Genomic DNA, 22303 nt, shown 5'->3' on the forward strand with positions numbered 1-22303 from the left:
CTAGCTCTCCTTTTGCCCCTCAGTAATTGCCCCTTCTCTCTCCCTCATTGATCTCCCTCAGGTGTATTTTGTGCTGGGCGGGAAAGTGACATACAGATTTAAAGGCGGGGCCGTGTCTGAATTACAGACAGTTAGGAGGTGGGATCGCAGCTGAGTGACTGCTGGATGCGAGGGGAGTACGTTAATGGGCGGGGCAGTATTATTGTCGTTGGGCATGTGGGGGTGGGGTTTGTTTCTGTAGAGTCGCGCTGTCGGGGGCGGAGCTGAGCGCCAATTGGCGGTTTGTCTGAGGGAGGGATTGCGCTGCGCGGCCCTGTGCTCGCTCCCGGGTGTGTGTCGGTGCGCGCCCCTAGCGGGCTGGCCGGGCTCAGTGACAGACATGGCGGCGGATCCGAGCCCGGACTGGCTGAGCTCTCTGCCCGACTCCTGGGGCTTCGGCATCACGCAGGGCGGCAGAGTCTTCTTTATCAAGTAAATGGCGCCGCGCACGGGCACTGACACGCACAGATACACTGTACATACATACATACATACATACATACATACATACATACATACATACATACTGAGGTGCACACTGTGACACACTAACACTCAGCATGCACTATGCAGATACACACACTGTATGTTCACAGTTACACAGCTGTACATACTTACAGCACACACAGCGCCAGGCTCACGCATGTACATACGGCACCCACACACAGCGCATATATGTCACCTGAACACGAACCTCACGCAGGTATACACGTACATGGCTGACAGCTATGTGTGTTTATTGCATATTCTCAATTACATACATTACAACATGTATGTTCCCTGTGACAGGAACGTGTGCATGTTACTACATATAGGTGATTTTGTTTTGGCACCCCTATATATTGCGCAAGCATTGACTCATATTCTGAGATTTACATGTGTGTAACATGTGTGTAACGTGTCTCTTCCTTCCCACCAGTGAAGAGGCGAAGAGCACAACGTGGCTGCACCCGGTCACCGGGGAGGCGATTCTCACCGGTCACAGGAAGACCCCAGGTATAGTCATACTCCCTAACTTCCCCACCGAGCATCATACGCGCCCCGGCCGCTGGCTTACCGTGATCTGTATTGGAGACTTACCTGGTACACGTGTTTAACTGATGGGAGACCCGCTAGCGCTCTGCTACTAACAGGAGACACGCAAGATCTCCTAGCGGTACCAGCAGGAGACGCGCAGGCCCTGGATGTGTGCCGCTAGCGGGTAGGAGATGCGCGGTCTGCGCGTGTCCGCTACCACCAGGAGGCGTGTGCGGTCTGCGCCTGTCCGCTACCGTCAGGAGGCGTGCGCGGTCTGCGCCTGTCCGCTACCGTCAGGAGGCGTGCGCGGTCTGCGCCTGTCCGCTACCGTCAGGAGGCGTGCGCGGTCTGCGCCTGTCCGCTACCGTCAGGAGGCGTGCGCGGTCTGCGCCTGTCCGCTACCGTCAGGAGGCGTGCGCGGTTTGCGCCTGTCCGCTACCGCCAGGAGGCGTGCGCGGTTTGCGCCTGTCCGCTACCGCCAGGAGGCGTGCGCGGGTTGCGCCTGTCCGCTACCGTCAGGAGGCGTGCGCGGCCTGCGCCTGTCCGCTACCGCCAGGAGGCGTGCGCGGTCTGCGCCTGTCCGCTACCGCCAGGAGGCGTGCGCGGTCTGCGCCTGTCCGCTACCGTCAGGAGACGTGCGCGGTCTGCGCCTGTCCGCTACCGTCAGGAGGCGTGCGCGGTCTGCGCCTGTCTGCTACCGGCAGGAGGCATGCGTGTGGTCACTTTATGTGATGGACCGGAGATCTGTTTGATTACGGCGCATGCATGTAGGGTGGATATTTAAATATACCGGTGTGTGTGTGTGTGTGTATGTATGTATAAATATATATATATATATATATATATATATATATATGTATATATGTATACGTGGTGTGGGTATATATTCCTGTGTGTGTGTGCGGGCAGCTGATCATTGCGTGTCTGTGTGCGCGTGCAGCTGATCATTGTGTGTGTACGGACATGGGATTCAGCTGATCCGCATGTGACGGCTTCTAGGTAAAAGCAGGGTGCAGAGGGGTTTAGTCGCGGGGCTGTCTGTGGCTGTAGCGATGCTCTGCGTGTCGTTATACACGCAGTCTAAATAAGTGCATCTGGTAAGCGGCTTCCGTGCAAGTAGCGGCAGGTACAGGAATGTATGAGCGGTGCGTGTGCCGGCCGGGTCCCCACACCGGGGGACACGTGATTGTAACGCACCGGTTGCTGTTCTTGAGCATTGTAGTTAAAGCCACGTACAGGTCCGCGGATTTACCTCTGTGCAGCTTTGTAGGTATTTCTTCCCCTAGAAGGTAGTGATCAGCCTCTCAGCAGAAGCGGTTAATCCAGTGAAGGGGATTTAAAGCTGCCGTAACTAAATGCCACGTTGGAAGCATCGCCCCCCTATCCAAACATTATAGAGCTTAGTATTTTTTTTACTGGGAATACTTAAATGTTGTGTAACACAAAAAGTAGGCTCCGATAGGTTGTTGCCATAGAAACAGAAAAAGCTTCATGTGAGTTTGTGTTTTTATGTAATGCATCCATCATCGGAGTGAGAGATCTGCTGAGGGTTATTTGCTAAACATGCTGTGGAGGGCAATTAACGTTCTGCGGACGCGGGGCGCAGGGACGCGGGGCGCAGGGACGCGGGGCATGACAGTGGAAAAAAGCTGTAAACCCTATCTGACCTGGCCGTGTCAGGAGCCAACATACATGTGGCATGAATGAGTCTGTCGTGAATGTGGCGCGTGTCTCTGCGGACCCTCGAGATCGGGCAGCACAGGGGGTCTGCGCTACAGGTGAATGTCGCGGGGCCGTATGTGTTTGCGCTTCCTGGCGTGGATGCAGAGATGTCCCGCGATAACAGAACTGCTCGGGTGCCGTGTTTTCTCTGCCGTCGCGTGTAATAATCTGTTACTCGTCGGAGGCCCAGCTGCTTCTCCGCGAGGCCGTGTTTTTAATTAGCGTTGGGGATTTCTCTGTTTATGCTGACGTTGGCCTTGCACAGGATCCCCGGATGGTGAAGGCACCAACTTACAGAGTTTAAAGTCCCCCTCCCCGGGCAGGAGGCTCGTAGCACCCCAAGGATCTGCCCCCCCCTCCCCGGGCAGGAGGCTCGTAGCACCCCAAGGATCTGCCCCCCCCTCCCCGGGCAGGAGGCTCGTAGCACACCAAGGATCTTCCCTCCCAATCTAATTAACCGTTTGATGGATGGAGCCATGCTCCCTGTGACTGTGAAGGGGTTTCCTGGCCGGGGCGGGGGGCACTCGTACTGATAACGGCTCTGATGCTGCCGGTGGTCTCGTACTGGTTTTCACCCGCACTCGCCTGTCGTTATTGTTTCCCTCGTAACATGTTATTTGCGGGGCTCCGGTGGCTGCATGCGTGACTCCGGTGTGATTACGTGTGTTTAGAATCTGGGGGGATAGTATGTTACGTGCGTTTTATTACCCGTTTCCCGGTGACCCTGCCTGACCCCGCGGCTCGTTTCTTTCTTTATTCTCTAGATTTGCCCACGGGGTGGGAGGAAGGATTCACGTTCGAAGGCGCCAGATACTACATCAAGTAAGTGACACTAGTTTTCTGATTGGGGGTCCGGTGGATGTTGGGGTTGCGTTGGTTCACCGGGGGGGCAGAAGCCCGTGTCACATGTTTGTGTAGCACGTGTCATGCCTCACATTATATGCGGTGCCTGTTTTCTGTACCGGTGTCACAGGCTGCATCGATTGCTGTACCTGCGCAGCCCGGGGCAGGATCTGGTGTAATACACGGAGGCGTATTCGCTAATCCGCAGAATGATTTCACTCTGCATCATGATTGGAATCCCCGGTTACCGACTCAGCCGGCCCTCCATGTGAGTCCCCTGAAACCCCCGGTTTAGTGAATATGCCCCATAGCGTGGTGAAAGGCTGTTGCAGCGTGGACCCTGCGGCTGGGACCCGAGTAACTGTGTATACTGCCGGCGCCGTGGATGTTCTCTCACACGCACTTTGTGACAGGTGGCACGTGTCCTGCCTTCCTCGGCCCATGCGATGGGGCATAGAGCTGTGACAAAGGCGTTTCATCTTCCAGGTGGGGGCAGTTTCAGAGGGTGCATTAAGAGTGCAGGTACTTTCACATGTTTAAAGGTCTCGCTCGTCTATCCCGCATCTCCTCGGTTGGTGTAAACCTGACTTCATCTGGAGCTTTTCATTGTTTTACTGCCATGTGCTGCCTCTGCTGGGAATTGGTCTCCAGCTCCTACTACCTTTTCCACATTAAAACCTTTTCCCTGCATTTAATGCACACCACATTGATTGGGAATAACTCCCATTACTCTGTACATGTCTGTCGCAGAAAGTGCATCCTAGTGTCACGTGTTCAGCGTATCCTTTCTCCTGGCCCCCGGGCAGGGCTCTCCTGCTCTTTGGGGTACTTTCTGCGCCCCGCGTGTAGCCTGCTGCGTGAGTGGAGGGGCATTTCCTGAGACGGGGCCCGTGTTTCCGGTTTGTCGGCTCCGTGATATCCATGCCCCGGGTCCTCTGGTTGTGTTTTGGCAGCGCATGGTCCTGCCGGGGCTCTGCTGTGTTTGTGGGGAGGACTGAGTCACGCTGCACACCTTCGCCCGCCGGAGTCACATTTATTGTGTAATCAGCTCAGGTTCCTACATGTTGAGCAAACACGGCACGTAGCGGAGCCGGCCGATCCCGCCGCTTGTTTGCAGGTTTTTTTTTTTTGCTTTTGGAAGTTGCAGCGCGGGTTTAACCGGTCTGTGCCCGGCCCTGCCTGCCGCCTGCCTGCTTCCTTCCTGTCTGCCTGCCTGCTTCCTGCCGCCTGCCGAGGACCAGTCCGAGCCGGCCCTGCCTGCCTGCCTGCCTGCTGCCTGCCTGCTGAAACTAATACGTGATCAATAATTTGGCTGCAGTAAATTTTCGGATTTTATTTGGCCGTCAGCTTGTGGTTTATTCATTACGAGCTGGGAACGGGGGAGTTCAGGACAGGGTAGAAAGTTCTGGGCCGAGGCTAGAACAATTTGGGAGTGCCCCCGCGGTGGGTGTAATAGTCTGATATCTGTTCTGGTGTTAGTGGGCACGGGGCGCGGTGGGTGTAATAGTCTAATATCTGTTCCGGTGTTAGTGGGCACGGGGCGCGGTGGGTGTAATAGTCTGATATCTGTTCCGGTGTTAGTGGGCACGGGGCGCGGTGGGTGTAATAGTCTGATATCTGTTCCGGTGTTAGTGGGCACGGGGCGCGGTGGGTGTAATAGTCTAATATCTGTTCCGGTGTTAGTGGGCACGGGGCGCGGTGGGTGTAATAGTCTGATATCTGTTCCGGTGTTAGTGGGCACGGGGCGCGGTGGGTGTAATAGTCTAATATCTGTTCCGGTGTTAGTGGGCACGGGGCGCGGTGGGTGTAATAGTCTGATATCTGTTCCGGTGTTAGTGGGCACGGGGCGCGGTGGGTGTAATAGTCTGATATCTGTTCCGGTGTTAGTGGGCACGGGGCGCGGTGGGTGTAATAGTCTGATATCTGTTCCGGTGTTAGTGGGCACGGGGCGCGGTGGGTGTAATAGTCTGATATCTGTTCCGGTGTTAGTGGGCACGGGGCGCGGTGGGTGTAATAGTCTGATATCTGTTCCGGTGTTAGTGGGCACGGGGCACGGTGGGTGTAATAGTCTGATATCTGTTCCGGTGTTAGTGGGCACGGGGCGCGGTGGGTGTAATAGTCTGATATCTGTTCCGGTGTTAGTGGGCACGGTGCGCGGTGGGTGTAATAGTCTGATATCTGTTCCGGTGTTAGTGGGCACGGGGCGCGGTGGGTGTAATAGTCTGATATCTGTTCCGGTGTTAGTGGGCACGGGGCACGGCGGGTGTAATAGTCTGATATCTGTTCCGGTGTTAGTGGGCACGGGGCGCGGTGGGTGTAATAGTCTGATATCTGTTCCGGTGTTAGTGGGCACGGGGCGCGGTGGGTGTAATAGTCTGATATCTGTTCCGGTGTTAGTGGGCACGGGGCGCGGTGGGTGTAATAGTCTGATATCTGTTCCGGTGTTAGTGGGCACGGGGCGCGGTGGGTGTAATAGTCTGATATCTGTTCCGGTGTTAGTGGGCACGGGGCGTGGCGGGTGTAATAGTCTGAAATCTGTTCCGGTGTTAGTGGGCACGGGGCGCGGTGGGTGTAATAGTCTGATATCTGTTCCGGTGTTAGTGGGCACGGGGCGTGGCGGGTGTAATAGTCTGAAATCTGTTCCGGTGTTAGTGGGCACGGGGCGTGGCGGGTGTAATAGTCTGAAATCTGTTCCGGTGTTAGTGGGCACGGGGCGCGGTGGGTGTAATAGTCTGATATCTGCTTGCTGGGGTGGAATGGTGTTGATGGGATTTTGTAGCTGTCATTCTGTCCTCCTCGTGGATGCCGTCCCGCTAGTAATATGGGGGTCCTCCAGGCTTCTCACGGTCAGGCCGATTTATGCCGGATCCCCCAGAGCTCCGATTTCCCGCGCAGGGAATCTGGGATTCTCCCCGGGGGCAGCTGATCTATATTTAGGAAACTGGTGATTTATTCAGGATATCCTGTTTATGTGCGCAATGCTTTATTTCCCACGCTCCGAGTGAGGTCATGTGATGCCTTCAAATCCCTCCTTAGATGTTTTTTCCCAGAGAAATCTACCTTTTTTTCCAGAATAGTTTTTATTCGTGATTTTAGCGGTAAGAGATGTTGGCGCCATCGGGTCTGCAGTGAGGGAAAAGAGGAGGAGCTCTCACAGATCAGCCAATCTCCTGGCACCGTGTGGCGAGTGAGACGCCGATCAGCCAATCTCCTGGCACCGTGTAGCGAGTGAGACACCGATCAGCCAATCTCCTGGCACCTTGTGGCGAGTGAGACACCGATCAGCCAATCTCCTGGCACCTTGTGGCGAGTGAGACACAGATCAGCCAATCTCCTGGCACCTTGTGGCGAGTGAGACACAGATCAGCCAATCTCCTGGCACCTTGTGGCGAGTGAGACAGATCAGCCAGTCTCCTGGCACCTTGTGGCGAGTGAGACACAGATCAGCCAATCTCCTGGCACCTTGTGGCGAGTGTGACACAGATCAGCCAATCTGCCGGGTTTTGTCCCAGACAGGCGCATGTTCTGTAGCTGGCAGATGGAGGTAATTGTGAGCAGGAGCCTAGCGGGGAAACTGTGCGGCCGTCGGCGTCTTCTAACAGTGAGGAAAAGAGCTGCCGTTTGTGAATAAATAAATCCCTCACTTCCCCGAGACGCCGTTACACTATCTGATCGATTGGCTGCCTGAACCAATCAACAACCATCAGTAACTTAACAATAGGGGAGAGATAACTTAATGGGGAGGAATAATCATGCAGATCCTGGGAACAGGAGGTGAAGGTGGCTGCTCTGCATGAGCTGAATGGCTCTTATCTGCCCCCGTTCTATCTGCCCCCGTTCTATCTGCCCCCGTTCTATCTGCCCCAATGGTAGACACGTAATTTCTGATATACATCAGCTGCCCGTGCTGCGGGTTGTAGTCGGAGAGGCCTCTGTGTTGGAGAGAAACTTTAACAAGAAAAAGTCTTAAACGGGCCACTGGTTAGAAGATGTGGCTACCGCGGGGCCGGCACACACTCCTCGAGCGAGAGGTTTAGGCAGGAGGGCAGCGTTTGTGGATGGGGGGGTTACTGATGGACGAGGAGGGGGCCCGGGGGTTACTGATTGACGGAGGGGCTTGGTGTCAGACCGTTTCTGTAGCACACACACACACGTGCTGGTTAGCTTTAAACACCTGTAGCTGAACCTTCTAAACACGTGTCCCCGGTGAGAGATGCGATGAACGTTGGCATGGCGACCAACGAGCGTTCTGGGATTTGTATTCAAATTGCATCTGGGTCGCGGGGGAGATTTTAAATCTGAAAGAGGATGTGATTTGTGCAAAGAGCTTCACCATGGACCCCCCCCCATACACGGATCCCGAATGAGCGTTTATACGTTGAGGGACCGCCGCGGTTACGTCTGCGCCGGGGAGGTCTACGTATTATTATTTTATTATTGCGTGTATTCTCGAGCTCCGCACCGCGGGGGGCCGTGTGTTACTCGCACAGCCTGTCTGTAAGTGTTACTAATTCTTCGCCTTCTTATGATGCCCGGAAGGCGCTGGGCTCTGTAATTAGTGGCCCCCAGCTTCCTGGCAGTAATTACGGCCGTGTCGTTAAGGCTGATGTTCGCTCGTCGTCACGCTGCGGCCGCTCCGGCTTTCGTGGGTTTGTTTCATCAGACGCTAATTTGGCAGCGAGAGCGGGGGAGCCTCTGGAGAGCACCGGGCCTTAAAGGAACCCCCCCCCCCGACAGCTGGCTGGGGTTAATGGCTCCCCTGATCCCCACCTCTGAGCCCCCGCGCAGCAGACATCCTCTTATGTTATGTTATATTAACATGACCGTGTTATCCGTGTTAAAACCTGATAGTATGTTTCACTCTAGGAAGTGTCCGCATGCCCTGCCCGGGCTTTTCTCGCTCCAGTTCTTCTTACCTGTCTCTGCGTAAAGGGAAACGCACCCTTTAGGGACCCCCGTCGGAGGTGACACGTGTGATCTGAGCTGTTGCATGCGTGATCTGAGCTGTATGATATATATAATATATATATATATATAATCAGACTCCACGCCCTCCTCCTGGCTGCTGACATCGGGGAACTTTGCTCTCGTGGCCTTTAATATGGATGAAGTTATTGAAACCCTTGCATGTTCCCCAAAGTCCAGGTACTGAACCTCTCACCTGCTGCGCCACCCTGTGCTTGTGGTCGGCACTGTGTTAGATATTTGGGTGGTACTGGATCCTTTTTCTCCTGGTCTGAAAAGGGTTAAAGTGATCGGTGGAGTTGTAGTTACTGTGTCTTAGTGTCTGGCCGTTAGCCAGGAATTCTCTGCGGTCTGCGCCGGCCGGGGGCTCCTGGCTTTCTCCGCGGTCTGCGCCGGCCGGGGGCTCCTGGCTTTCTCTGCGGTCTGCGCCGGCCGGGGGCTCCTGGCTTTCTCTGCGGTCTGCGTCGGCCGGGGGCTCCTGGCTTTCTCCACGGTCTGCGCCGGCCGGGGGCTCCTGGCTTTCTCCGCGGTCTGCGCGTGGGTGTGTTTTGGGTGTGTGGGTGTGTTTTGGGTGTGTTTTGTGGCCCTTTGTTCGGTTGCGGTGTTTGCCGTGCGAAGTGTAATGAGATGCCGCGTGTGTCCGGCTTGTTAATGTAGCTGAAGACGGCAGGCGAGGGGCCCGACGGGACTGTAACTGATATCGAGTTCCTGCATGTGGGGCAGCCGGCTCTCAAACAAGCAGGTCCTTGAAATCAAAGACAAGCACGGAGAGCCGGCAGCGAGAGCTTCAAACGCCGTCCTCTCCTCTTCATATTCCTGGCGCGTGCGGCCGGCGAGGGCTCTTTTCATTCTGCATTTCACTGTAATTCTCATTTATTCCCCCGATACGCGGGGGCCGTCCTCCGGAGCCACGCGGGGGCCGTCCTCCGGAGCCACGCAGGGGCCGTCCTCTGGAGCCACGTGATCCTTGTGAAATGTTGTCATTTTCTGTTTGTTGAGGATCAATCGTTGACTTCTTTGAACCTTCATTAGAAAGAAAACCGAGAAAGGGGTATGAAGGGGTTCAAGATGTAACCTCCTGCCACCTGCACTGGGGGTACGGCCATGGTCTAGACATCACTAGGCGTAGAGGGGGTCTGTCACGTTGGCCCCCACACGCGATGGAGTGTAACGTTGGCCCATGGCCCAGCACCCCCCCGAATGTTTAACTGCTTCCGCCGCAACCCCCCCCTATGAGGCTCTAGAAAGTGACCCCTGGCCCTCCTGTGTGAGACGCCTGGTTATTGCGTGTTTTTATTTCTCAGGTTCCCATTAATTGTCACTAATAAGAGGACAGAGCCGCTCAGACCTGTTTGTTGAGTTTGTGTTGCTGAGGCCGCGCCCGTCCCGGGAACAGCACCAAATAATATCCGATTCCCTTCCCTGCTGCGCCCAGAGCACCCCAATCCCTGATAACATTACTGCTTCTCATTACTGATTTACTAAGAGGAACGTTTGTGGAAATAAGGAAGGCTCGGGGGTATCCTTCATACCTGACAGGTTGTTAGATAATTGCAACAGCCTCCCAGCAGATGTGGTAGAGGGTAATACGCTGAGGGTATTAAACATGCATGGGGTAGACATTCGGCTCCTGAATCTAAGACGACACCAACGACTGATTAAGGCTTGAGTCTTTACAGCAGGAGAAATGGCGAACGGGGCCGATCTGTCGGCAGCGTCCGTGTTTGTGGCTCGGCAGCGTCCGTGTTTGTGGCTCGGCGGCGTCCGTGTTTGTGGCTCGGCGGCATCCGGGTTTGTGGCTCGGCGGCGTCCGGGTTTGTGGCTCGGCGGGTTCAGGGACATTTGAAGCTTTTCTCTGAGTTAGCGTGTGATGCCGTGTGACGTGTTGCGTGGGTAGGAGATTGGATGAATTTTGGGTTCGGCCGTCGGCGCTGAGCGATTATGGCTTCCGGGAACTTTTTACAGAAATCTGACTTTCTGCGAAGCCGCCTGAAGCGAAGGGAACCGGAGACGCTCCGGAACTCGCTTCCAATATCCGCCGGAGTGCGAGTGTGAAACGAAACGCCGCAGGACGCCATAACCTGTCGATGGAGCGGGTAGATTAGGCTCGGCCTTTGTTAATCCCGGATCCTGCCGAGCTGGAGATGGAGCTCTTCTTAATCAGAGACGTACGTGGCCGGCGCGGTGGGAGGCGCAAAGTAACCAGACGCCTGCCGCCGCAGCCAATCGGTGATGGCTCCTGGCAGTCACTTCTGGTTATTGGCATTGTGACACTCGCACATACTGCCAAAGTCTTTGCCATCACCGCTGTAACACCAGCTAAGGCAGGGTGGCTCAGGCCCGCTCGCACTACATGTAATATTCAATAAATGACAGGAAGCAGGAAGTCATAACGCCACCAAGTACTTCCTCTCTTTCAATGAGCTGCTTCCTGTCGGCTGCTTGTCCTCTCGGAGGCTGTTGGCGGCCGCTCCGTATGGAAACACCAGGATGTTGGGGGGCTTTATCATTAACCCCAGAATATTTCCACTGAATGAACGTGCCCCTGCGCTGTGGTGTATGTGGGCCATTTGGAGGCCCTGACTATGGCCTACATATTTACAGAAGTGAGAGTGCTTGTTTAATGCTTGCTCTGCCAGCAGTCACTTCCTGTCACTGTTACTGATTCATTAATGATGGACCCCCCCGCTAAATAATCTTGTGGGTGCCCAGCAGTGATTTCGGGCTCGGGCAGTACCTGTACCGACGTTTTAATGAACTTCTTAATACTCCTGGGCAAAAAATATCCGGGGGCTGTGAGGTCCAAACCCCCCACCCTTAAAGGGCAGTAGCAAAGGAGTATTGCTGTTTGGGCTTCGGCCACTAAATTTTAACACTTTGGTTAAATCCCTTCCATCGTAGTCCCAGCGTGAGCGCTGTTGGGCGTCTGTGCGGTTATTCAGCTGCTAGAAATATTTTAATCTGCTGTTTAATTATTTGAGAATAAATCAGTGCATGGTGAGTTTAGGCTGTGATGTGATGCCCCTGCTGGTGAATGGGAGGTATTGCGGCTCTGCGTGTATCTGTATGAGGCCCCTGCTGGTGAATGGGAGGTATTGCGGCTCTGTGTGTATCTGTATGAGGCCCCTGCTGGTGAATGGGAGGTATTGCGGCTCTGCGTGTATCTGTATGAGGCCCCTGCTGGTGAATGGGAGGTATTGCGGCTCTGCGTGTATCTGTATGAGGCCCCTGCTGGTGAATGGGAGGTATTGCGGCTCTGCGTGTATCTGTATGAGGCCCCTGCTGGTGAATGGGAGGTATTGCGGCTCTGCGTGTATCTGTATGAGGCCCCTGCTGGTGAATGGGAGGTATTGCGGCTCTGCGTGGATCTGTATGAGGCCCCTGCTGGTGAATGGGAGGTATTGCGGCTCTGCGTGTATCTGTATGAGGCCCCTGCTGGTGAATGGGAGGTATTGCGGCTCTGTGTGTATCTGTATGAGGCCCCTGCTGGTGAATGGGAGGTATTGCGGCTCTGCGTGTATCTGTATGAGGCCCCTGCTGGTGAATGGGAGGTATTGCGGCTCTGCGTGTATCTGTATGAGGCCCCTGCTGGTGAATGGGAGGTATTGCGGCTCTGCGTGGATCTGTATGAGGCCCCTGCTGGTGAATGGGAGGTATTGCGGCTCTGTGTGTATCTGTATGAGGCCCCTGCTGGTGAATGGGAGGTATTGCGGCTCTGCGTGTATCTGTATGAGGCCCCTGCTGGTGAATGGGAGGTATTGCGGCTCTGCGTGTATCTGTATGAGGCCCCTGCTGGTGAATGGGAGGGATTGCGGCTCTGCGTGTATCTGTATGAGGCCCCTGCTGGTGAATGGGAGGGATTGCGGCTCTGCCTGTAGCCGTATGAGGCCCCTGATGGCGACTCAGGGGTATTGTGGGCAAAGGCAATAGGTAGTGCATACCCGGCCCTGACAGTAGGTGGCAGTGTAAACTAGTTCAGTGACGGTGATGGTGCCTGCAGACTGTATGCTCGGCAGCGCAGCCTCGCTTACATGTTTCAGGATCTCTTGGGTTATTCCTCCCTGTGACTGAGGAGAGGTGAGCTCAGGCCAGGGGTGGTAGTCAGCCCTGTTGGGGTAAAAGCCATCCCTAATGTCTCTACAGCTGTGTTAAAGTGCGCTTGTTGGCAGTTAGGCCAAGACCCCCCTGTACTAAGTACTCCCCCATACCTTTGGCTCTGTTTCACTCCTCTGAGTGGCCCCCACATATTTCAGGCTTCATTACACTCCAGAGAGACCCCAAGTCTGAGGCAGCGCATGGCTTACAGCTTTCTATTGGATCTGGAATCCTGCCTGGCAGCCCAGCCCCCGATCCGGGTTTTTTTTCTGCTTAATATGGGATGTCGGTGCCCTTCCAGAGGGAAGCTGTTACACATAAATATCTAAAGTCCTTTTACGTTTCCGAAAATGACCTTTGGAATTCTGATCCATCGCACTGTTACTGGATCTGGGTAACTGACCTTTGGAATTCTGATCCATCGCACTCTTACTGGATCTGGGTAACTGACCTTTGGAATTCTGATACATCGCACTCTTACTGGATCTGGGTAACTGACCTTTTGGAATTCTGATCCATCGCACTCTTACTGGATCTGGGTAACTGACCTTTGGAATTCTGATCCATCGCACTCTTACTGGATCTGGGTAACTGACCTTTGGAATTGTACTCCCGTCAGACTGATATAGGACCTAGGGGAGCAGCGCTAGGAATTATGGTTCATCGTTGCTGTGCAGGTTAAGCTGGGAAGTGTTGCTGTCTCGGGGGCCGGGGCCCCTGGGTTTATTACTTGTAGTAAATCTCTAATCTTTGTACAGACTAATGAATAGATTACGGACTCCGTGCCGCTCCTCTCTGTTTGGCTTTAAATAGCTCCCCATCATCTGCGCAGGTTCGCAGCTTCGTGATTGTGCTCGGAACAGCTCTTTTTCTTTGTGGGTGCCATGGCAACCAATTTCTCTGTTAAGTGGGAAACTTTATATGTTCTTCTTCCGTCTGTGGGATCATTGGAGGCCGCGGCCGCTTAGTGTCTACCGGAGCATTGGAGGGGGCCGCCGCTCGGTGTCTACCGGAGCATTGGAGGCCGCCGCCGCTCGGTGTCTACCGGAGCATTGGAGGGGGCCGCCGCTCGGTATCTACCGGAGCATTGGAGGCCGCCGCCGCTTGGTATCTACCGGAGCATTGGAGGCCGCCGCTTGGTATCTACCGGAGCATTGGAGGCCGCCGCCGCTCGGTGTCTTCCAGAGCATTGGAGGCCGCCGCCGCTCGGTGTCTACCGGAGCATTGGAGGCCGCCGCCGCTCGGTGTCTTCCAGAGCATTGGAGGCCGCCGCCGCTCGGTGTCTACCGGAGCATTGGAGGCCGCCGCCGCCGCTCGGTGTCTACCGGGGCATTGGAGGCCGCCGCCGCTCGGTGTCTACCGGGGCATTGGAGGCCGCCGCCGCTCGGTGTCTACCGGGGCATTGGAGGCCGCCGCCGCTCGGTGTCTACCGGGGCATTGGAGGCCGCCGCTCGGTGTCTGCCGGAGCATTGGAGGCCTCCGCTGGTCGGTGTCTGCCGGGGCATTGGAGGCCGCCGCTCGGTGTCTGCCGGAGCATTGGAGGCCTCCGCTGGTCGGTGTCTGCCGGGGCATTGGAGGCCGCCGCCGCCGCTCGGTGTCTGCTGGAGCATTGGAGGCCGCCGCTCGGTGTCTGCCGGAGCATTGGAGGCCGCCGCTCGGTGTCTGCCGGAGCATTGGAGGCCGCTCGGTGTCTGCCGGCGGATTGGAGGGGGCCGCAACTCATGTGAAGCAGATTGTGATCGTACTCTAAAAATGAAGGAATCTAAACACTTTTATGAATGAGGTTAAAGTAATGATGTAACATCTGAAGAGGGGACCTCAGAGGCCTCACAAGCTGGTGTGACTCTCCGGAGGAAATGCTGCTCTCTCATTCTGTGATTATAAAGCTGTATCTGACGCAACCACATTAGGCGAGACCGCGGGTTCTGCGCTTGGCTCCGCTCTCCGTACAGCGCATGATGTTAATGCATTCAGGCCGATCACCCTCAGCCATCGCATGCGGATCGGAGCTGCAGCCGCTGCGCTGCTGGGAGGTGGGGAGTGAAATCATCCGTGTTCTGTGCGAGTTGTTTTCAAGCGTTGCTGATGAGAGATGCGATTGCTGTCTCTTTGGAAGAAGCCGCCGAGCGCAGGGAAGAGAGTCTCTCGGCATGACCCTCTACACTCGTCGTGCTTCCAGTGCTACGGGTCCCGGACACGTGTTTCCCTTCCGTGTAAAGTGCTACGGCTCCCGGACACGTGTTTCCCTTCCGTGTATAGTGCTACGGCTCCCGGAGACGTGTTTCCCTTCCGTGTATAGTGCTATGGCTCCCGGACACGTGTTTCCCTTCCGTGTATAGTGCTACGGCTCCCGGACACGGGTTTCCCTTCCGTGTATAGTGCTACGGCTCCCGGACACGGGTTTCCCTTCCGTGTATAGTGCTACGGCTCCCGGACACGTGTTTCCCTTCCGTGTATAGTGCTACGGCTCCCGGACACGTGTTTCCCTTCCGTGTATAGTGCTACGGCTCCCGGACACGTGTTTCCCTTCCGTGTATAGTGCTACGGCTCCCGGACACGTGTTTCCCTTCCGTGTATAGTGCTACGGCTCCCGGACACGTGTTTCCCTTCCGTGTATAGTGCTACGGCTCCCGGACACGTGTTTCCCTTCCGTGTGTAGTGCTACGGCTCCCGGACACGTGTTTCCCTTCCGTGTGTAGTGCTACGGCTCCCGGACACGTGTTTCCCTTCCGTGTATAGTGCTACGGCTCCCGGACACGTGTTTCCCTTCCGTGTGTAGTGCTACGGCTCCCGGACACGTGTTTCCCTTCCGTGTGTAGTGCTACGGCTCCCGGACACGTGTTTCCCTTCCGTGTGTAGTGCTACGGCTCCCGGACACGTGTTTCCCTTCCGTGTATAGTGCTACGGCTCCCGGACACGTGTTTCCCTTCCGTGTATAGTGCTACGGCTCCCGGACACGTGTTTCCCTTCCGTGTATAGTGCTACGGCTCCCGGACACATGTTTCCCTTCCGTGTATAGTGCTACGGCTCCCGGACAAGTGTTTCTCTTCCGTGTATAGTGCTACGGCTCCCGGAGACGTGTTTCCCTTCCGTGTATAGTGCTACGGCTCCCGGACACGTGTTTCCCTTCCGTGTATAGTGCTACGGCTCCCGGACACGTGTTTCCCTTCCGTGTGTAGTGCTACGGCTCCCGGACACGTGTTTCCCTTCCGTGTGTAGTGCTACGGCTCCCGGACACGTGTTTCCCTTCCGTGTATAGTGCTACGGCTCCCGGACACGTGTTTCCCTTCCGTGTATAGTGCTACGGCTCCCGGACACGGGTTTCCCTTCCGTGTATAGTGCTACGGCTCCCGGACACGGGTTTCCCTTCCGTGTATAGTGCTACGGCTCCCGGACACGTGTTTCCCTTCCGTGTATAGTGCTACGGCTCCCGGACACGTGTTTCCCTTCCGTGTATAGTGCTACGGCTCCCGGACAAGTGTTTCTCTTCCGTGTATAGTGCTACGGCTCCCGGAGACGTGTTTCCCTTCCGTGTATAGTACTACGGCTCCCGGACACGTGTTTCCCTTCCGTGTATAGTGCTACGGCTCCCGGAGACGTGTTTCCCTTCCGTGTATAGTGCTATGGCTCCCGGACACGTGTTTCCCTTCCGTGTATAGTACTACGGCTCCCGGACACGGGTTTCCCTTCCGTGTATAGTGCTACGGCTCCCGGACACGGGTTTCCCTTCCGTGTATAGTGCTACGGCTCCCGGACACGGGTTTCCCTTCCGTGTATAGTGCTACGGCTCCCGGACACGGGTTTCCCTTCTGTGTATAGTGCTACGGCTCCCGGACACGGGTTTCCCTTCCGTGTATAGTGCTACGGCTCCCGGACACGGGTTTCCCTTCTGTGTATAGTGCTACGGCTCCCGGACACGTGTTTCCCTTCCGTGTATAGTGCTACGGCTCCCGGACACGTGTTTCCCTTCCGTGTATAGTGCTACGGCTCCCGGAGACGTGTTTCCCTTCCGTGTATAGTGCTACGGCTCCCAGACACGTGTTTCCCTTCCGTGTATAGTGCTACGGCTCCCGGACACGGGTTTCCCTTCCGTGTATAGTGCTACGGCTCCCGGAGACGTGTTTCCCTTCCGTGTATAGTGCTACGGCTCCCGGACACGGGTTTCCCTTCCGTGTATAGTGCTACGGCTCCCGGACACGTGTTTCCCTTCCGTGTATAGTGCTACGGCTCCCAGACACGTGTTTCCCTTCCGTGTATAGTGCTACGGCTCCCGGACTGCAACTCCCACCATGCTCACAAAACCTTTTGGATTGAAGTGTTCCCCTGTGGCATAGGAGCTTGCACTCTGATTTTGACTCCTCCCACAGTGTGAGGCGTAGGAGCAGCAGCCCCGCCCCCGCTGTGTGTGGCCCCTCTGCTGCCGCGCGGGAGGCAGTCTCTTCGGGTTTTGGGCAGGAGTTCTGGTGACATCACCGGCGTGTCGGGTTTCTGGCTGACAGCTGACTGCTGAGATCTCAGTGTTTGGCAGCCGCCTGCCAGAGAGCAGCTTCAACGAGCGAGTGGGACCCCGGCTGGCGGGCGAGTGGGACCCCGGCAGGTGAGCGGGCGAGTGGGGCTGCCTGAGCCTGATGTGAGTAACTATGCGGGGGGCTCTCGTGGATCTGTATCTGGAGACATTTTCAGGTGGGATTTGCTGCTCTGTGTGATGACTTAACCCTTTGTGCGGGGGGAGTGTTATGGGGGTGTTAGTGATGAGGGGGGCGTTATGAGGGGTGTTAGTGATGGGGTGGGAAGTATTTCACCGCTAGTTTAACCCTTTATGGGAATTACAAGTGGAATAACGGTCGCCTTTCTACCACGTTTGTTATGTTTTGAAACGTATGACGAGTAGATGGGTTAGTTTGACGTCCGTTGTACCCCGAGTCCGGGTATTAACCTCCGTACCCCCGACTGCTGCTCTGCTGTCCCCCGAGTCCGGGTATTAACCTCCGTACCCCCGACTGCTGCTCTGCTGTACCCCGAGTCCGGGTATTAACCTCCGTACCCCCGACTGCTGCTCTGCTGTCCCCCGAGTCCGGGTATTAACCTCCGTACCCCCGACTGCTGCTCTGCTGTCCCCCGAGTCGGGGTATTAACCTCCGTACCCCCGACTGCTGCTCTGCTGTACCCCGAGTCCGGGTATTAACCTCCGTACCCCCGACTGCTGCTCTGCTGTCCCCCGAGTCCGGGTATTAACCTCCGTACCCCCGACTGCTGCTCTGTTGTCCCCTGAGTCGGGGTATTAATGTCCGTACCCCCGACTGCTGCCCTGCTGTCCCCCGAGTCGGGGTATTAACCTCCGTACCCCCGACTGCTGCTCTGCTGTCCCCCGAGTCCGGGTATTAACCTCCGTACCCCCCGACTGCCGCTCTGCTGTACCCCGAGTCGGGGTATTAACCTCTGTACCCCCCGACTGCCGCTCTGCTGTCCCCCGAGTCCGGGTATTAACCTCCGTACCCCCGACTGCTGCTCTGCTGTCCCCCGAGTCGGGGTATTAACCTCCCTACCCCCGACTGCTGCTCTGCTGTCCCCCGAGTCGGTGTATTAACCTCTGTACCCCCCGACTGCCGCTCTGCTGTCCCCCGAGTCGGGGTATTAACCTCCATACCCCCGACTGCTGCTCTGCTGTCCCCCGAGTCGGGGTATTAACCTCCGTACCCCCCCCTGACTGCTGCTCTGCTGTCCCCCGAGTCCGGGTATTAACCTCCGTACCCCCGACTGCCGCTCTGCTGTCCCCCGAGTCGGGGTATTAACCTCCGTACCCTCGACTGCTGCTCTGCTGTCCCCCGAGTCGGGGTATTAACCTCCGTACCCCCGACTGCTGCTCTGCTGTCCCCCGAGTCGGGGTATTAACCTCCGTACCCCCGACTGCTGCTCTGCTGTCCCCTGAGTCGGGGTATTAATGTCCGTACCCCCGACTGCTGCCCTGCTGTCCCCCGAGTCGGGGTATTAACCTCCGTACCCCCGACTTCTGCTCTGCTGTCCCCCGAGTCCGGGTATTAACCTCCGTACCCCCCGACTGCCGCTCTGCTGTACCCCGAGTCGGGGTATTAACCTCTGTACCCCCCGACTGCCGCTCTGCTGTCCCCCGAGTCCGGGTATTAACCTCCGTACCCCCGACTGCTGCTCTGCTGTCCCCCGAGTCGGGGTATTAACCTCCCTACCCCCGACTGCTGCTCTGCTGTCCCCCGAGTCGGGGTATTAACCTCTGTACCCCCCGACTGCCGCTCTGCTGTCCCCCGAGTCGGGGTATTAACCTCCGTACCCCCCCTGACTGCTGCTCTGCTGTCCCCCGAGTCGGGGTATTAACCTCCGTACCCCCGACTGCTGCTCTGCTGTCCCCCGAGTCGGGGGTATTAACCTCCGTACCCCCCTGACTGCCGCTCTGCTGTCCCCCGAGTCCGGGTATTAACCTCCGTACCCCCGGCTGCTGCTCTGCTGTCCCCTGAGTCGGGGTATTAACCTCCGTACCCCCGACTGCTGCCCTGCTGTCCCCCGAGTCGGGGTATTAACCTCCGTACCCCCGACTGCTGCTCTGCTGTCCCCCGAGTCCGGGTATTAACCTCCGTACCCCCCGACTGCCGCTCTGCTGTCCCCCGAGTCGGGGTATTAACCTCCGTACCCCCGACTGCTGCTCTGCTGTCCCCCGAGTCGGGGTATTAACCTCCGTACCCCCGACTGCTGCTCTGCTGTCCCCTGAGTCGGGGTATTAATGTCCGTACCCCCGACTGCTGCTCTGCTGTCCCCCGAGTCGGGGTATTAACCTCCGTACCCCCGACTGCTGCTCTGCTGTCCCCCGAGTCCGGGTATTAACCTCCGTACCCCCCGACTGCCGCTCTGCTGTACCCCGAGTCGGGGTATTAACCTCTGTACCCCCCGACTGCCGCTCTGCTGTACCCCGAGTCCGGGTATTAACCTCCGTAGCCCCCGACTGCCGCTCTGCTGTACCCCGATTCGGGGTATTAACCTCTGTACCCCCCGACTGCCGCTCTGCTGTACCCCGAGTCGGGGTATTAACCTCCGTACCCCCGACTGCCGCTCTGCTGTACCCCGAGTCGGGGTATTAACCTCCGTACCCCCGACTGCCGCTCTGCTGTACCACGAGTCGGGGTATTAACCTCTGTACCCCCCGACTGCCGCTCTGCTGTACCACGAGTCCGGGTATTAACCGGTTAAACGCGCTCATTCACATTTAACACAAATCCAAAGGGGTGTTTAGGAAGCTTTGTACCCAACTGCCCCCAGACAGAGGCAGGACACCGGAAGGGTTCTGTAAGAGAACTTGCCCCCAGCATGTAACTAGTTAACCTATGCTGTGGATTACGAGTGAGGGTCAGGAGCTCCTGAAGGGTTTAGACGTGTTTAGAACTTGTATGTATGAGATTCTCGGTGTGATGTCGGGACAGATGGCTGCTATTGATTTCCTGTCCCTGTCATATGGCTGACTGTGGGAGGAAAGTCATCCCCTCGTTATCGGGGGATTATCGGCTCGTTATGAGAAGAGTCCCTCTGGATCCGGGGTCTGCGGGGGTCCCGGGGCCGCACGGTTCTCATGTAGCGTCTATTAATGGGACCCCGCGTTATAACAGCGAATGTAGTAAATAAAGTGAGGAGTTTTGCCGAGAGACCCTCGTAAATCCCGAAGAAATCCGATATATATTTTAATAAATATATATATTTTAAAGCGTTCCGCGGGCCCCAGGTGAAACGCGCCGCTCCGGGGGAGGGGAAAGCGGGAATTCTGCCCATCTCTCCCAAAATGCGCTCCCAAAATGTCATTTTTTTTTTTTTACACCTTTTTTTCCCTGAGACCTAACCTGGCAGATCTGTTATTTCTTGAAACAGAATTATTAATAACCCCGCGTGACTGCGCAGAGAACTGCCGCGTTTTTGTGCAGATTGTCTCCTGAATGGTATATGTGTAAAGAAATGTTACTTTACTGAGAAGTGGAACAGCCTCCCAGCAGAGGTGGTAGAGGGTAATACAGTGAGGGTATTAAACATGCATGGGATAGACATACGGCTCCTGAATCTAAGATGAGACCAACGGCTGATTAAGGTCGGAGTCTTTACGGCAGACTAGATGGGGGCCGACGGGGGCCGATCTGCCGGCAGAATCTGTTAGAGAAGCTGCTTGACCTGGTGAAGAGCAGAGGACTCGGCAGCCGTCTGTGACCCAAACACGGTGTTTATAACGGCACTCGGGCCGGTGTTTTGTGAATGAGGCTGTAGTTTCGTGATCAGACTGAGGTTGCGCATGTTGGGGGGTCGTGAAGATTGAACAGACTGAGGTCACGCATGTCGGGGGGGTCGTGATGATTGAACAGACCGAGGTCATGCGTGTTGGGGGGATCGTGATGATTGAACAGACTGAGGTCACGCATGTCGGGGGGGTTGTGATGATTGAACAGACTGAGGTCATGCGTGTTGGGGGAATCATGATCATTGAACAGACTGAGGTCACGCGTGTTGGGGGAATCATGATCATTGAACAGACTGAGGTCACGCGTGTTGGGGGGGTTGTGATCATTGAACAGACTGAGGTCACGCGTGTTGGGGGGGTCGTGATCATTGAACAGACTGAGGTCACGTGTGTTGGGGGGGTCGTGATCATTGAACAGACTGAGGTCATGCGTGTTGGGGGGGGGTCGTGATCATTGAACAGACTGAGGTCACGTGTGTTGGGGGGTCGTGATCATTGAACAGACTGAGGTCACGCGTGTTGGGGGGGGTCGTGATCATTGAACAGACTGAGGTCACGCGTGTTGGTTGGGGTCTGGGCTCTTGGCGGATGTCTGGTTCCCGGCCCGCGTTTTATGTGAGATAATCGGCGATTGTTCGGAACGTTAAATGTCACATTCTTGGGATTGTTGGTAAAGAATGAAGTGGTTCAGTTTGTTTGCGAGATTCGGGGGGCCGCGCGGCTGCGGCTGCGGGGGAGGGGAATCTGCAGCTCGGTGCGGGCTTTAAACATTTTCTGAGACGACTTCCCTGGTTTGGGCCGCGATCGGTTAATGGGCAGTAACTGGTTAATGGGCAGTAACTGGTTAATGGGCGGTAACTGGTTCGGGGCTATCTGCCCCAGGAACGGCAGGCGGTGGAGACTCCGGGGGGCTGGATAGAGCGGCCTCTGCTCTCTGCCGATACGCCCGCTATCGATGTTCCATCTTTCCGTTATTACCGGCTCTGGGTCCGGATGCCCCCTGCCTTCCCATCGCCCCCTGGGCTGCGGATCTGGGGGAGGTTGGATTGCTCGCTCTGCGGGTTAATCCACGTCCGGCGCTGATTCCATTTAGAGAGTCTTGTGGTTGCATCTCTGGTAAGTTTCCCCAAACCTGTTATTACGTTTCTCTCTGGAGCCGAGGGGGTGGATTCTGCCCCCCATCCGCCCCGTACGAGGGTCTGTTTAAACCGGACATATTACGGATGGCTTCTGAAAAGGGTTAAGCTCTCTTTTACTGAGTGTAATTCCTCCCCGCTGCGTGTGGTACAGAGACACGTTTCTCTCCTCGCCCTCTCTCTTTCTCTCCTCGCCCTCTCTCTTTCTCTCCTCGCCCTCTCTCTTTCTCTCCCTGCCCTCTCT

General features: G+C 56.2%; 1 protein-coding gene across 6 annotated transcripts in view; it reads left to right on the plus strand.

Moving 5' to 3' along the window:
• Nucleotides 1-316: 316 nt before the first annotated feature.
• The window catches only part of PLEKHA5 (pleckstrin homology domain containing A5), a 42803-nt gene continuing 20816 nt past the window's right edge, over nucleotides 317-22303 (plus strand). For 3 of the 6 annotated variants that reach the window (XM_053462915.1, XM_053462916.1, XM_053462917.1), the window contains exons 1-3: nucleotides 318-471; nucleotides 959-1035; nucleotides 3543-3600. In XM_053462915.1, coding sequence (XP_053318890.1) covers nucleotides 380-471; nucleotides 959-1035; nucleotides 3543-3600 — 227 coding nt within the window. In that variant the 5' untranslated portion in view covers nucleotides 318-379. Of the gene's footprint in view, nucleotides 472-958; nucleotides 1036-3542; nucleotides 3601-22303 lie in introns of all 6 variants that reach the window. The other 3 variants (XM_053462919.1, XM_053462920.1, XR_008353977.1) reach the window with 2 other exon arrangements.

The sequence above is a fragment of the Spea bombifrons genome, chromosome 4 (assembly GCF_027358695.1).
Source record: "Spea bombifrons isolate aSpeBom1 chromosome 4, aSpeBom1.2.pri, whole genome shotgun sequence".
Taxonomy (NCBI): domain Eukaryota; kingdom Metazoa; phylum Chordata; class Amphibia; order Anura; family Pelobatidae; genus Spea; species Spea bombifrons.